The following is a 12,348-nucleotide window of genomic DNA, read 5'->3' as shown; positions in this document are numbered from 1 at the left end:
AGTTTAAAGCTGGATTTGGATACAAAAAGATTTCCCAAGCTTTAAACATCCCAAGGAGCACTGTGCAAGCAATGATATTGAAATAGAAGGTGTATCAGACTACTGCAAATCTACCAAGATCGGGCCGTCCCCCTAAACTTTCAGTTCATACAAGGAGAAAATTGATCAGAGATGCAGCCAAGAGGCCCATGATCACTCTGAATGAACTGCAGCTGACGTGGGAGAATCTGTCCAAAGGACAACAATCAGTCGGATACTACACAAATCTAGCCTTTATGGAAGAGTGGCAAGAAGGAAGTCATTTCTTAAAGATATCCATAAAAAGTGTCATTTAAAGTTTGCCACAAGCCACCTGGGAGACACACCAAACATGTGGAAGAAGGTGCTCTGGTCAGATGAGACCAAAATTGAACTTTTTGGCAACATTGCGAGACGTTATGTTTGGCGTAAAAGCAACACAGCTCATCACCCTCAACACACCATCCCCACAGTCAAACATGGTGGTGGCAGCATCATGGTTTGGGCCTGCTTTTCTTCAGCAGGGACAGGGAAGATGGTTAAAATTGATGAGAAGATGGATGGAGCCAAATACAGGACCATTCTGGACGAAAACCTGATGGAGTCCGCAAAGGACCTGAGATGGGAGGGAGATTTGTCTTTCAACAAGACAATGATCCAAAACATAAAGCAAAGGCTACAAAGGAATGGTTCATAAAAAACATATCAAGGTGCTAGAATGGTCAAGTCAAAGTCCAGACCTCAATCCAATTTAGAATCTGTGGAAAGAACTAAAAACTGCTGTTCACAAACGCTTTCCATCCAACCTCACTGAGCTCGAGCTGTTTTGCAAGGAGGAATGGGCAAAAATATCAGTTTCTCGATGTGAAAATAGACCCCAAGCGACTTGCAGCTGTAATCGCAGCAAAAGGTGGCGCTACAAAGTATTAACTCGATGGGGCTGAATACCTGGTGCTGAAATAGTTTCGCAAGCAGGTGTTTTAGTGGTTTACTGAGCCTATTTTGACCCTTCTTCTATTAATTAAAACCTGGTAATAACATAATGGTAACTTGGTTTTAAGTAACAACATAGTAATACCAAAAGTTATTTCACATATGCATACTAAACAGGTAGCCCCTTACGCTAATTAGTGACAAAAAAGAAGCTCTCAGTTTCAGAAGTTGGTGACCCCTGCTCTCTTTCATGAAAGCAATAGTGTCTGCAATGTCAGAATGTTAAAGGTGGTGTGCGTAGTTTGAGGTGTCCTTCAATATTTTAAAATTAAATATTTCTCAAGCAACAATGCCTAACTGAGTTCAAAGAGCCTTTGTATATACATTTTTTTATACATTTTCTTCACCGCCTATCTGCTTTTATCTTACTGTTATCATCAATGTTCGGGCTGGAGGAAAGGTTGGTGGGCAGGAGAGTGATTTCACTCGAGTGGTCACGGTTTTCTTTTGTTTTAGAATGAAAACCTTGAAAGTAAGAAAAGGACCGTTTCAGATACAGTCCTAATGCCAAACCCCCCAAAAGATGAAAATAAGAATAGTTTATTTGAGCGTGTCTAAGAGGGGCACATACGTGCACGCTCAATACAAGCAGCTTGACAGAGGCTGCAATGATGATTTCAGCCAGAAGATGGCGCCAGTAAGTAGAAAAAAAAATGGAAGTTCCGGACACCACCTTTAACGAGGTGGAATTTTATTATGGGGTCGGTGTGAAGTGAGTCTATCCTCAATACTTGGAGCATTTTCAAGACTGATGCAAACTCAAACTTATAGCGTGTTGAAATGACGGGAGAGCCAGCAGTGCCATCTTGGCTTCTTTGGATCCTTTACCCTCAACGATAGGTTGCCCACCCTTTTAAATTTTAGGCCAAGAGAACAAAACGAGAGCTCGTCTACATAACGCATCCTCTCTGCAACCGGCAAGGAGCCGCTGAGATCTGAAGGCTAAGCAATGCTTTGCGAAATCCTTCAGCCTACTTGATGTATAAAGCGGGCTTCATGTTGCGTGCTTTGATGCCTGGCATCGCTTTTAAGTCGGTGAAAAACATTCGAAAATGAATTTTTTACACACTGGAAAAAAAACTTCCCCTGCATTTACTTTGCTAATGCTAACAGCCAACGCTAGCCGCAATAGAGGCGAGGATTACACATTTAACTGACTAGATAAAACATTTACGGTGATCCCCCTCCCCATATGGCGGTTTAATTGAGTCCTCGGTGCATCGCGGATTGTTATCGGTTTATCAGTTTTGCAGACTTTTGCGTCACTATAAGAGCCCTAGAACACTCAAACTAATCAGAAGATTGATTTGTGTTTCCTGGGCGCTTATTGGAGCAGTCCAAATGAATCGTTTGCATGGAAATTAATTCATACCATTTATGAGCGATCGAATCAGGGGGGCAAGCACGAGCGACGTCTTTACGCAAATAGACGCGGTTTGGGATTTGACTTTTGATATTAAATCAGGGATCATTTCATTCATGTCACTCGGCAAATTCAATGTAGTACAGTGCTTGTTTCCTCCAAAACTGTGTTCTAATGCTGTGTATCATTTGTTTACATGGTTTTGGAGGTAAGATTTTGGGCCCGGGCCCGAACCCGACCCGAACTTGGCTTAAAATGTCAATCAATAAGTCGGGCTTCTCTCTCTCTCTGTTTTTTTGTTTTTTTCCTCCCTTTGTGGAGGATCTACACAGCATGCACTTACTTTTACTCGAGTAATTATTTAGATAAAGAAAATGCATACCAAACTCAAACTTCAAATTACAAAACCCAAATTTTCCTCCTTGGTGTTGGGGTAAAACACACGCGGCTTCCCCCTTCCACCTCCTTCACGTCAGACGTCATTTCTGCTTCTTGCCAATAGCACACAAGTTTAACACTTTCTTTTTGCTTTTTGGTCAAATGTTTCTCTATTTGCAGTTTGTAATCTGCAGAATTTGATTTTCTTTTAAATGCCATTTTGTTCAGTTTCACTATCTTTCGCTCCACGTCACCGAGATGCGGACTTCGGCGCTAAACCATTGATTTAGGGGCGGCAATTGATTTGATTTGTTTATTTTTACGGGAAATTAAAGCTCCAGGCTTTTTTTGGGCTTGTTTATCAAATTAAGTTAATCCGTCTAGTTTCGGCAGGTTCGGGTTGATATACCCGCGACTCAGGTCGAGTCGGGCTGAATTTTTTTAGTCCTGATCTTACTTCTACGCGGCTTGACAGAAGCATAGACTTCGACCACATATGGATGAATACATCCACTATATATGGACTGTAGCGTTTTTGAATCGGGGGTAGAAAATAAAACAGAAATGTTCTGGAGAAATGAGGCCTTTTAGCAAGGAAAGTTGGAGTTTGCATTTATCACTTGTTTTTGTTCTACAAGTCCCATAGTGCTTATATATATATGTATATATATGTATAGCAGAAATTTACTTAATACGTTTGATCAAGTTTGTTTTGTGAAGTCTGTTTTTTCTTATGCAATCTCAATGCAGCAACTAAGGGTCAGTGGCACTGTCACTTGGGGGGGGCATGAGAGGTTTTCTTCTTCCTAGGGGGGGAGCATGACAAAAAATAATTGAGAAGCACTGGCTCAGAGGGACTCAACGACATCGATTGCTCCTGAACAAAAGTTGAAGGAAGAGTGTTGTTTGCATGCTCATATCACTCCCCAAAATCGACAAAGTACCGCACTTGCTTAAAGACGACTTGCCGGAAGCAAAGACTTACACTACAAATGGACGGATATAACAGTGGAATCCAGTATATATGGATGGACTGGCATGTTTGCCGTGGGGGCAGAAAATAAAATGGAAATATCCTGCAGAAATCAACCAATACACATGAGGCTTTTTAGCAAGTAAGCCAAAGTTTACGTCCAAGTGAGAAAAACCACGCGTGGGCAGCGAGGCGCACAAATAAGAGGATTAATGTTTCACGCTTTAATATATGTATGGTTTTCACTTAATACGGGTGTTAACAGAAAGCCAGCGACACAAATGTAAAGCTTACCGAATTGATGTCAATACTCATGTCGCAGTCCGACGGGTCGCAGGGGTTTACGGGGGACGGCAACTGGATAGATCGTCCTTCCTGGAAAATTCAACAACAGCTTTGAACAGCTTCAAGCCAGGTTTTACTTCGCTTCTCAAGATCATAAGTGAGTCGGGGGACAGCTGAATAGGCAACTCACCGGCGTGTTTTGATACATCTGGAATGGAGGCTGTTTGAAGAAAGCATACTGGGACAACTGCTGCTCAAGGTTCATGGCGTTGATTGCAACCTGTTAACAGCCGAAGTTGTAGCGATCCAATTTATTATTAGCTAATAGCACGATAAGAAGGGCTTTTTTATGCCGGGTTTTAGTCGTGCATCAAATTTCTTCACTAATCTAAGACTCATTTTATTGTCATTATTACTGATTTGGATCACCTGTGCCCGCTCATTTGGCGCCAGCCACTGCGGGCTGTCTGATTGGTTCCCTGTCCCTTTTTAAGCCCAGTCCTTTCACTCTCCGATTGTCAGTCCGTCAGCGAACCTCTGTTGATACAAGGCAAGCCTTTTTGACCCTGACTCCCGCCTGTCCCGTTTTTGCACCCGTTTTCCCACCTGTCCGTTCCTGATGGCCCCGTTTGTCTCTGCCTACATCCTGCTTTTGATCCCGACCACGTCTGCTCTCCCGTACCGGCTTACGACCCGTTTTTGATCCCAACCACCGTTTTGCTCTCCTGTCCCGGCTATCGACCTGCTTTTCCGTCCTTGACACCGACATCTCATTTTTTCATTCATTCATTTTTTTCAGGTGTTCAAATACTTATTTGCAGCTATATCACACAAATAAATTGTTAAAAAAAATCATGCATTTTTTTATTTCTGGGTTTTTCTTTTTAGTTTATCTCTCTCACAGTGGACATGCAACTATGATGTATATATAATATATATATATATATATATATATATATATATATATAGTGTTCATTTTTCCTCTGAAAAGTGATGGGTCCCAGGGACTCGCATGCTCAAAAATCAACAGAGATCTACGGGTCCCCAAAAATTAGTGTTACTGCGGTTGAAATTGTAAATTGGCGACAAATATATAAATCTATATATTCATTCAGTTTTAATCATCACAGTTTATTGGTAATACAAATCAGTTATGACTTCAAGATTTTTTAGTTCACAACATTATTGTACATTATACAAAATATTATTGCTGAAATAATTATATTAATCTATATTTTAATTCAGTTTTAATCATTAGTTAATTGGTAATACAAAGCGGTTTTCACTTCAGATTTTTCAGTTCACAATATTGTACACTATACAAAATAATGTTGCTGAAATATTTATATATTCATGCAGTTTTAATCATCACAGTTAATTGGTAATACAAAGCAGTTATCACTTCAGATTTTTCAGTTCATATATTCTTCGTGGTTTGCTGTCCCGCCATAGTTGTAATGCCTTCTCAAAGTCCAATCCATTATCATCCTCCTCATAGCGTAACCAGGAGTATAATTTAGTCTATTTTGGCAAAAAAGTCCTTTTATCGCTAGTATTGTTTTGTTTATTTTCTTTTGTCGAATCGTTCGCTTCAAAACACGTGTTTTCCTTGCCTTCGCGGTCTTCTGAAGAATTTCTCTGCCGTTTTTTCGTGCCGGAATGATTGCCGTTGCTACCACTTTCTGTGTTAGGTTTCGACTTATTACCGACACTGAAGAAATTACCAATTTTTTGTTGATTTGCACCTAATACCAACTGCTTTTTCGGAGGCATACTTCTCTTTCACTTGACAACTGCCACAACAATGACGTCATCTCGAAGCAACGAGATCTCGTTTGCCGAGATCGGCGCGGGACCAAAACAACAATGGCGGGTCTGCCTGACGAAAAGTTGGGAGTGCGGTAAATCTTTGTTAAAAAAAAAAAAAAAGTAATTGAGTATTAATGACAATTTGGTGTCAAAAACGATATGCATCCCGCACGTTGATTTGACCCAATGCGTCGCCAGCAAAAATGATGCGTCTAGGACGTGGGGTCGCGGGCAAACGAGAACACTGTATATATGTATATAAACCGATTGGAGTTCATATTGGTTTGGAGAAACGTTATCCGTTATCGTGAGGAACAAAAAGAAGTATTGTGGTGCATAATATTCAACAAGAAAACGAGAAACCTTGAGCGTACCTCAGAGAGAGGAAGAGGTACCGAGGTTGGCGAGTGTTGTAAGTTCTGCTGCTGTTGAAGGTCTCTTGTATTAATGAGAGGATCCGTGTTGTCCTGCCCAGACTGCGTCTCCATGGTTACTGCATGCTGAGAGGCGTTTACTCCTACCCAGTGCACAAAAACAATGGCCTGAAAATGTAGTTTTCAGCAGCACTCACGTAACACGATCCGCACAGGTTAAAGACGGATAATGCGCTGTCTGGGTTTAATGATGAGGGGATGCCGAGACTGCTCCGCTACCTTGTGTTTTAGCCGGAGCCGTTCTGTCGTTTCCTGAAGAGCTTAATGGGAAGGCTTCTGCCTCGTCTGAGTCCAGCGGGGCGGACAGCGGAGGAGGGAACTGGATATTTGACAGGTCGGGCAGAGAACCACCAGTGCCGTGGGCAACTGGTTTCAGATGCTGTTCAGATGACGGAAATATGCTGCAGAGAAAATTAGGTTTTTCGTCCAAAAAAGCACCATCAGAAGTAGGAAAACATTACAAAAATGGCTTTTAGATTAGGGTTGATACACTGAGCAAGAAACTCGTATATAAGCAGTGTTTGAAATAAAGTCTGCCCGGACGCCCGGGGCGTGCATCTTTTACGTCGGGCGTACACGTCTCTGCCCGGGTGGCCGACAACATTTTCAAGAAACAAAAAAACAAACGTTTGCTTTATTCCGATTTTGAAATCTTCGTCCAGTTTGGAAATTTCTGAATTTCGGTTTGTTTGGCAATTTGCATACTCGGCAGCCAATCAGACGCCTGCATCGAATAACTTTGCCGAGCCTCGTAAGGTCATGCATTTGCATATCATTTTCCAAAGTAGACGCACAGAGAACACAAGAAAATGGATAAGTTGTTAGGAATCAAGCCAAAACCTCAGCCCCAGAAGAAATATTCAAAAGAAGCTAACAAAATTGATGACGCTACAAAACGTAAACGTACATTATTAGCATCGTGGAAAGAGGAGTTCACGTGGCTTGTAGCAGACGACGCAACGCAAACATTGCATGAATGAAGATGAGTAAATACAGGTACAGACTGATGGCAGATTGAAAACAGCGATGTCATATACATGCAATGAATCTTATAAGTAGGTTTATAATAAACTTAAATTTAAAGTGTTGTTCTGTTATTTATTCTGATTATAAAACCTTAATACTTTGCAACAACGGGGTTTTTTTGCGATTAGTCGTCTTATTGCATCTCAAGTTGTGAAAAATGGGGCAGGTAACTTTATGGCTGGGCAGGCAACTTTTCAGAGTTGTCTGCCCTGGTGTCCGGTAACTTTTTATCATGAGTTTCAGACACTGATATCAGAAACTTGTATATCGACAGGAAAACCACCTGAATTAGAACTAGAATAAGAATTGTCTTTATTATTCTTAATAACAACACAGTGAACATGGCATGTGGCATGGCACTCCAGGATAGACACATAATAAAGACTTAAGAGAGAAAAATAAGATGGATAGATAGATAGATAGATAGATAGATACTTGATTCATCCCCGTAGGGAAATTCACACTTCCAGCAGTCTACCCTGTTGTTTATTAACAGATGAACATGATGCCCTAGGGGTGCTTGTAGCGGAGTGGATGACGTCACGCCAGTCCAAAAATTCGACATCCCTGCGGCAGATGGAAAACTTTTCTTTGTGAAAATCCAGGGATACACCACCTCGTGTTAGCAAGTCCGCCTCCTCTCCGATTCCCCCCGGCTTTCGTGTCTCTGTTTAGCGGCGTTGAAGCCGGATTGCTCCGGGTAGCTCCGGGTGGCTACACGTTAGCGCCCGGAATGCTGAACGTGAGCCACGTTTCCGCAAAACACAGCAACTGCGCTCCCTGTGCGCTTCGATGTTTTCCACCAGCACTCGATGATCTTATTTGGTCGTGAGTTCACATTTACCATGATTACGGATGGTACCGAAGACTTATAACGCCGCTAGCCGCTTCGCTAGCTCCGGCTTTTCCTCCACGATAGGCCCCTTCATCACGCCGGCACGAGAATTCTTCAGTTCAAGGAGTTGAAATTCCTTGAATACACGCATTTCTTGTGCACTAAAACCCATGTCCATAGGATAGAAGTAATCCATAGTGTAGTTGTCAAAACGGGAAGAAAAAAACACCGAAGATAGGAGCAGACAATAAAACAATAGGGCAGCTGCTGGAAAAGGCAGCCGCTCGTGGCAGCGCCGCTTTGATCAGATAAAAGAATGTCAGGATAAAAAGGCAAAAATATTTATGCGGCACAAATGAAATCACTGATTTATTGGTGTAAAGAGGTTACAAAATGGAAAAGTATAGTAGTAGCAGGTATGAAATTTAATAGCTTAAAAAATGTAGGTAACCAGCTAAGAGAAATAACTAATAATACAATTAAAATATGAAATAAAATAGTTAGGAAATACAATTTGGAAAAGGAGGCAAGAATTCTGAGCTGGTTTGCCTCCTATATATACCAGCTCAGTAGCCTAGATGGTAAGGCGCCCGCTTTGAGACTGGGAGGTCGGTGGTTCGCGCCCCGGCCGAGTCATTCCTAAGACTTAAAAAGTGGTCGGCGGCGCCCTCTGTTGGCTGCGGCTGCATCGGCTCGCTACAACGGGTCAGGTGCAATCGACATTTCGTTCTGTGTACTTTGTTACACAGAATGACAATACAAGGAAATTATTATTATGATTATTATTATAATAGATTTATCCCCAGACAGCATGATAAATGGTTCCAACAATGGGAATGTGAAGGTACGACAGCTATAAAGTTGACTCCTTCCTCCTCCTCGTCTCTCCCCTCTGGTCAAGAGTCCGGGTTTCATCTTCGACAGCACATTCTCCTTTAACTCTCATATCAATAACATCACCCGCTCAGCTTACTTTCACCTGCGCTCCATCAACCTCTTTGCTCCTCGCTCACCCCCCACATCACTTCAATCCTCGTCCATAGCCTTGTCACCTCACGCCTCGATGACTGCAATTCCCTCCTCTTCGGTTTACCTCAAACGTTTCTCCAGCTGGTCCATAACTCTGCTGCACGTATCATCACCATTAACCCCTTTCGCCATCACATCACCCCTGTCCTTCAGCAACTCCACTGGCTCCCAATCAACCATAGAATCAACTACCAAATCCTGCTCTACACCTACATATCCATTCATAACCTTGCCCCTCCCTACCTCTCCAACCTCCTTCACACTACCATCCCGCACCCTCAGATCATCTTCCTCCTTCCATTTCACCATACCCCCTACCTGCCTAACTCAATGGAGAGCAGAGCTTTCAGCCGCTCTGTCCCCCAGCTCTGGAACTCACTGCCGCCTGACCTCCGGAATTCCACCACCCTGTCCACCTTCAAATCTGGACTCAAAACTTACCATCCAACTTCCATACATCCATTATCTGCACTGCTTATCCTCAGTACGAATGCGGGGGTCCTGGAGCCCATCCTAGCTATCTTTGGGCAGTGGGCAGGGGACACCCTGAACTGGTTGCCAGCCAGTTGCAGGGCCCACAGGGACAGACAACTCACTCATTCACACCTAGGGACAATTTGGACTGGATAATTAACATGCAAACTCCACACGGGGAAGTTGCAATAGCTGGACTTGAACCCTGAACCTCTGCACGGTGGGGCTGCACACTAACCACCCAGCCGCCAGCAATGCATTTTATTGTGACTAATTAAATGTTAAAATTAAATCGGAGCCAATGATTTATTTTTTCCTTTAACCGTTTTGTGTCTTGGTTCAAAAAATCTTTAGCAACGGGGAGTTAAAGTACCTTAAAAAATCTCATGAATTAATCATGACATTTCTCAAGGAAATGTTAACATCTCAAAAAATTTCTTGTGACTTTTCCCTTTTCCTTTGCAAAATATTGCTAAGAAGAAGAAAAAAAACGAGGATCAGTTACACTCCTCAACAGTAGATGGCGATAATGCCCCGCTCAACTTCTTCAACCTGTTCAGTCAACCGGTGCATTTGAGAGGGACTACATCTCATTCGATTGTGATTTTGTTGGTTTCATTTCTTTTTTCTGCCTCTGTTACACACTTCAATTAAAAAATCTATACAAGGAAAAACAAAATACAGAACTCACTGGATTCCAGGGACTTCATACGATATGGATCTGGAAACATCCTGAACGGAGAAAATATATAAAGACCATGACTGGAAAGGACTTGAAATAACAAAATCTGTTTTTGTAGACATTGCACCTTTTTGCAATCCCACTTTTGTTTCTGCGTTTCTTCATCCTTCTCTTTGGCAAGTTGAGATCCGGGTACTGTTAGAAGCAGAACTAAGAAAATAGAGTGAAGTCATAGGACAGTCCAGGTAATAGATTAATTGTATACTCTTTCGGGCAGTGAGTCCCAGGTTGGGTTGCCAGGTTGGAGTACCTCGCTTAGGGTGGAGCTCCTGCGACCCGCCTAAGAAAGAAGCCGGCTGCCCGGGATTTAACGCGCTCTGGTGAAGTGCTGAGTCAGAGTTTGTCCTGAAACAAAAGCACACGTAAAGAAATCAGAGGTCGAATTCACACTGCGGACGTCAGTGCTTGTCACAGTTTGGTGCGAGGATGTTTTTCCCGTTTGTTTACACTCAAACGGGATCCAAAATCGACAGGGCTGGGTATAAAGATCACTTCTCTCTATGATTTAAAAAATGAATAATAATAAAAATGGATGACCTGGTTTAATACCCCTAAAAGGGGTATAGTAATAATACATGGGCATTGGGCACACTCTAGAGCACAGGTGTCAAACAGGCAGCCCGCAGGCCAGATCAGGCCCGCTAAGGGATTGAATCGGGCCCGCGAGACAACACTCAGAGAAGCACAAGAGAAAAACAAGCTGCAGGTTGAAATATGTCAACTTGATGTTGCCAAAGCCAGGTTCCTCTCACAAAGACTCTGTACTTGTATTCCTCTCTCTCTCTCTCTCTCTCTCTCTCACTCTCTGTGTCACTCTTTTTCTCTTCCTTTGTTTCTCTTTGTCTCGTTCATTCTCTGTGTCTTTTTAATTCCATTTGCTCGAACTTCCTTGTTTCCTTTTCTCTTTCTCTCGTCCTACCCCTTGCACTTTATTTTCTCTTTTCTCTCCTTCTGTCTTTCTATTTCTCCTTGGATTTCTTTCTTCCTCTCCCTTTCTTTTCCCCCTCTCTCACGACTTTTTATCTTTTTTGTTTCTCACGCTCTCTCCCTCTCTCTCTTTTTCTTTCTTTGTCCCGCCATCTCTCCTTTTCCCTCCCTCTTTCTCTTATTTCTTTATCTCTCTTTTTCTTTCTCTTTAATCTACTAGTCCGGCCCCCGACAGAATGTTTGTCCTATCGCGTGGCCCCCGAGTTAAAATAAGTTTGACACCCCTGCTCTAGAGCAGTGTTTCTCAACTGATAGGTCAGGACTTTTCCCTTTTCCTTTGCAAAATAATGCTAAGAAAAAGAAAAAACGGAGGATCAATTACACTCCGCAACAGTAGATGGCGATAATGCCCCGCTCCACCTCTTCTACCTCTTCAGTCAACCGGTGCGTTTGAGAGGGCCCACATCTCATTTGATTGTGATTTTGTTGGTTTCATTTCTTTTTTCTGCCCATTATAATTGTTCACAAGAAAACTAGTGATAAGGGGAAGGACAAGTGGAAAACAGTGACAACATATATTGAGTTAAAGAAGGAAATGATTGTGAAATCTGGAAAATTGTGTACGAGTGTCTGCCATTAAAGCGCTGCTAGAAGGTACAGTGAATGGTTTAAAATGTTATACGTTTAGCTTTTTACCAGTATATTAATCTTTATTAACTACATAGTTAAATAATCATCGATGCTTAAGTACACGATTCATTAATATTTTGAATTAATATTCGTATGTGGCTATTTCAAAGCATTCTTAGGGAGTCACTTATATGCAATGTAGGCTTATATGGAAATTTCTTTGAAGTCGTTTTGGTGTTAATAGAATTTTTTGGGGGGGAAAAAAAGGTGAATATATCATACTATTTCTGCTTCAAACTGCAGAATCCTTTCATCAGATAAATTTGAGAAGTGGAATTGTTTTTCGTGATTTTGGTCGCAGTCATAAGGGTGGAATAGTGGGTCCTGAAGTCAAACCAGTTCAGAACCAGAGTCTCTTGGCAATTAGGCAGA

At 42.1% G+C, this 12,348-nt stretch overlaps 1 protein-coding gene across 2 annotated transcripts in view; it reads right to left on the bottom strand.

Moving 5' to 3' along the window:
* Positions 1 to 12,348, bottom strand: part of crtc1a (CREB regulated transcription coactivator 1a) — a 36,147-nt gene that overhangs the window by 10,664 nt on the left and 13,135 nt on the right. For both annotated transcript variants that reach the window (XM_088348730.1, XM_088348739.1), the window contains exons 5-11: positions 10,610 to 10,704; positions 10,427 to 10,509; positions 10,309 to 10,349; positions 6,473 to 6,654; positions 6,194 to 6,336; positions 4,201 to 4,290; positions 4,020 to 4,100 (exon numbers count right to left, since the gene is read on the bottom strand). In XM_088348730.1, the coding sequence (XP_088204856.1) occupies positions 4,020 to 4,100; positions 4,201 to 4,290; positions 6,194 to 6,336; positions 6,473 to 6,654; positions 10,309 to 10,349; positions 10,427 to 10,509; positions 10,610 to 10,704 (715 nt within the window). The remainder of the gene's footprint in view (positions 1 to 4,019; positions 4,101 to 4,200; positions 4,291 to 6,193; positions 6,337 to 6,472; positions 6,655 to 10,308; positions 10,350 to 10,426; positions 10,510 to 10,609; positions 10,705 to 12,348) is intronic.

The sequence above is a fragment of the Urocampus carinirostris genome, chromosome 1 (assembly GCF_059441175.1).
Source record: "Urocampus carinirostris isolate Australia breed hairy pipefish chromosome 1, RoL_Ucar_1.0, whole genome shotgun sequence".
Taxonomy (NCBI): domain Eukaryota; kingdom Metazoa; phylum Chordata; class Actinopteri; order Syngnathiformes; family Syngnathidae; genus Urocampus; species Urocampus carinirostris.
The sequence above is the reverse complement of the archived record's forward strand: the minus strand, read 5'-3'. Positions and strand labels throughout refer to the sequence as shown.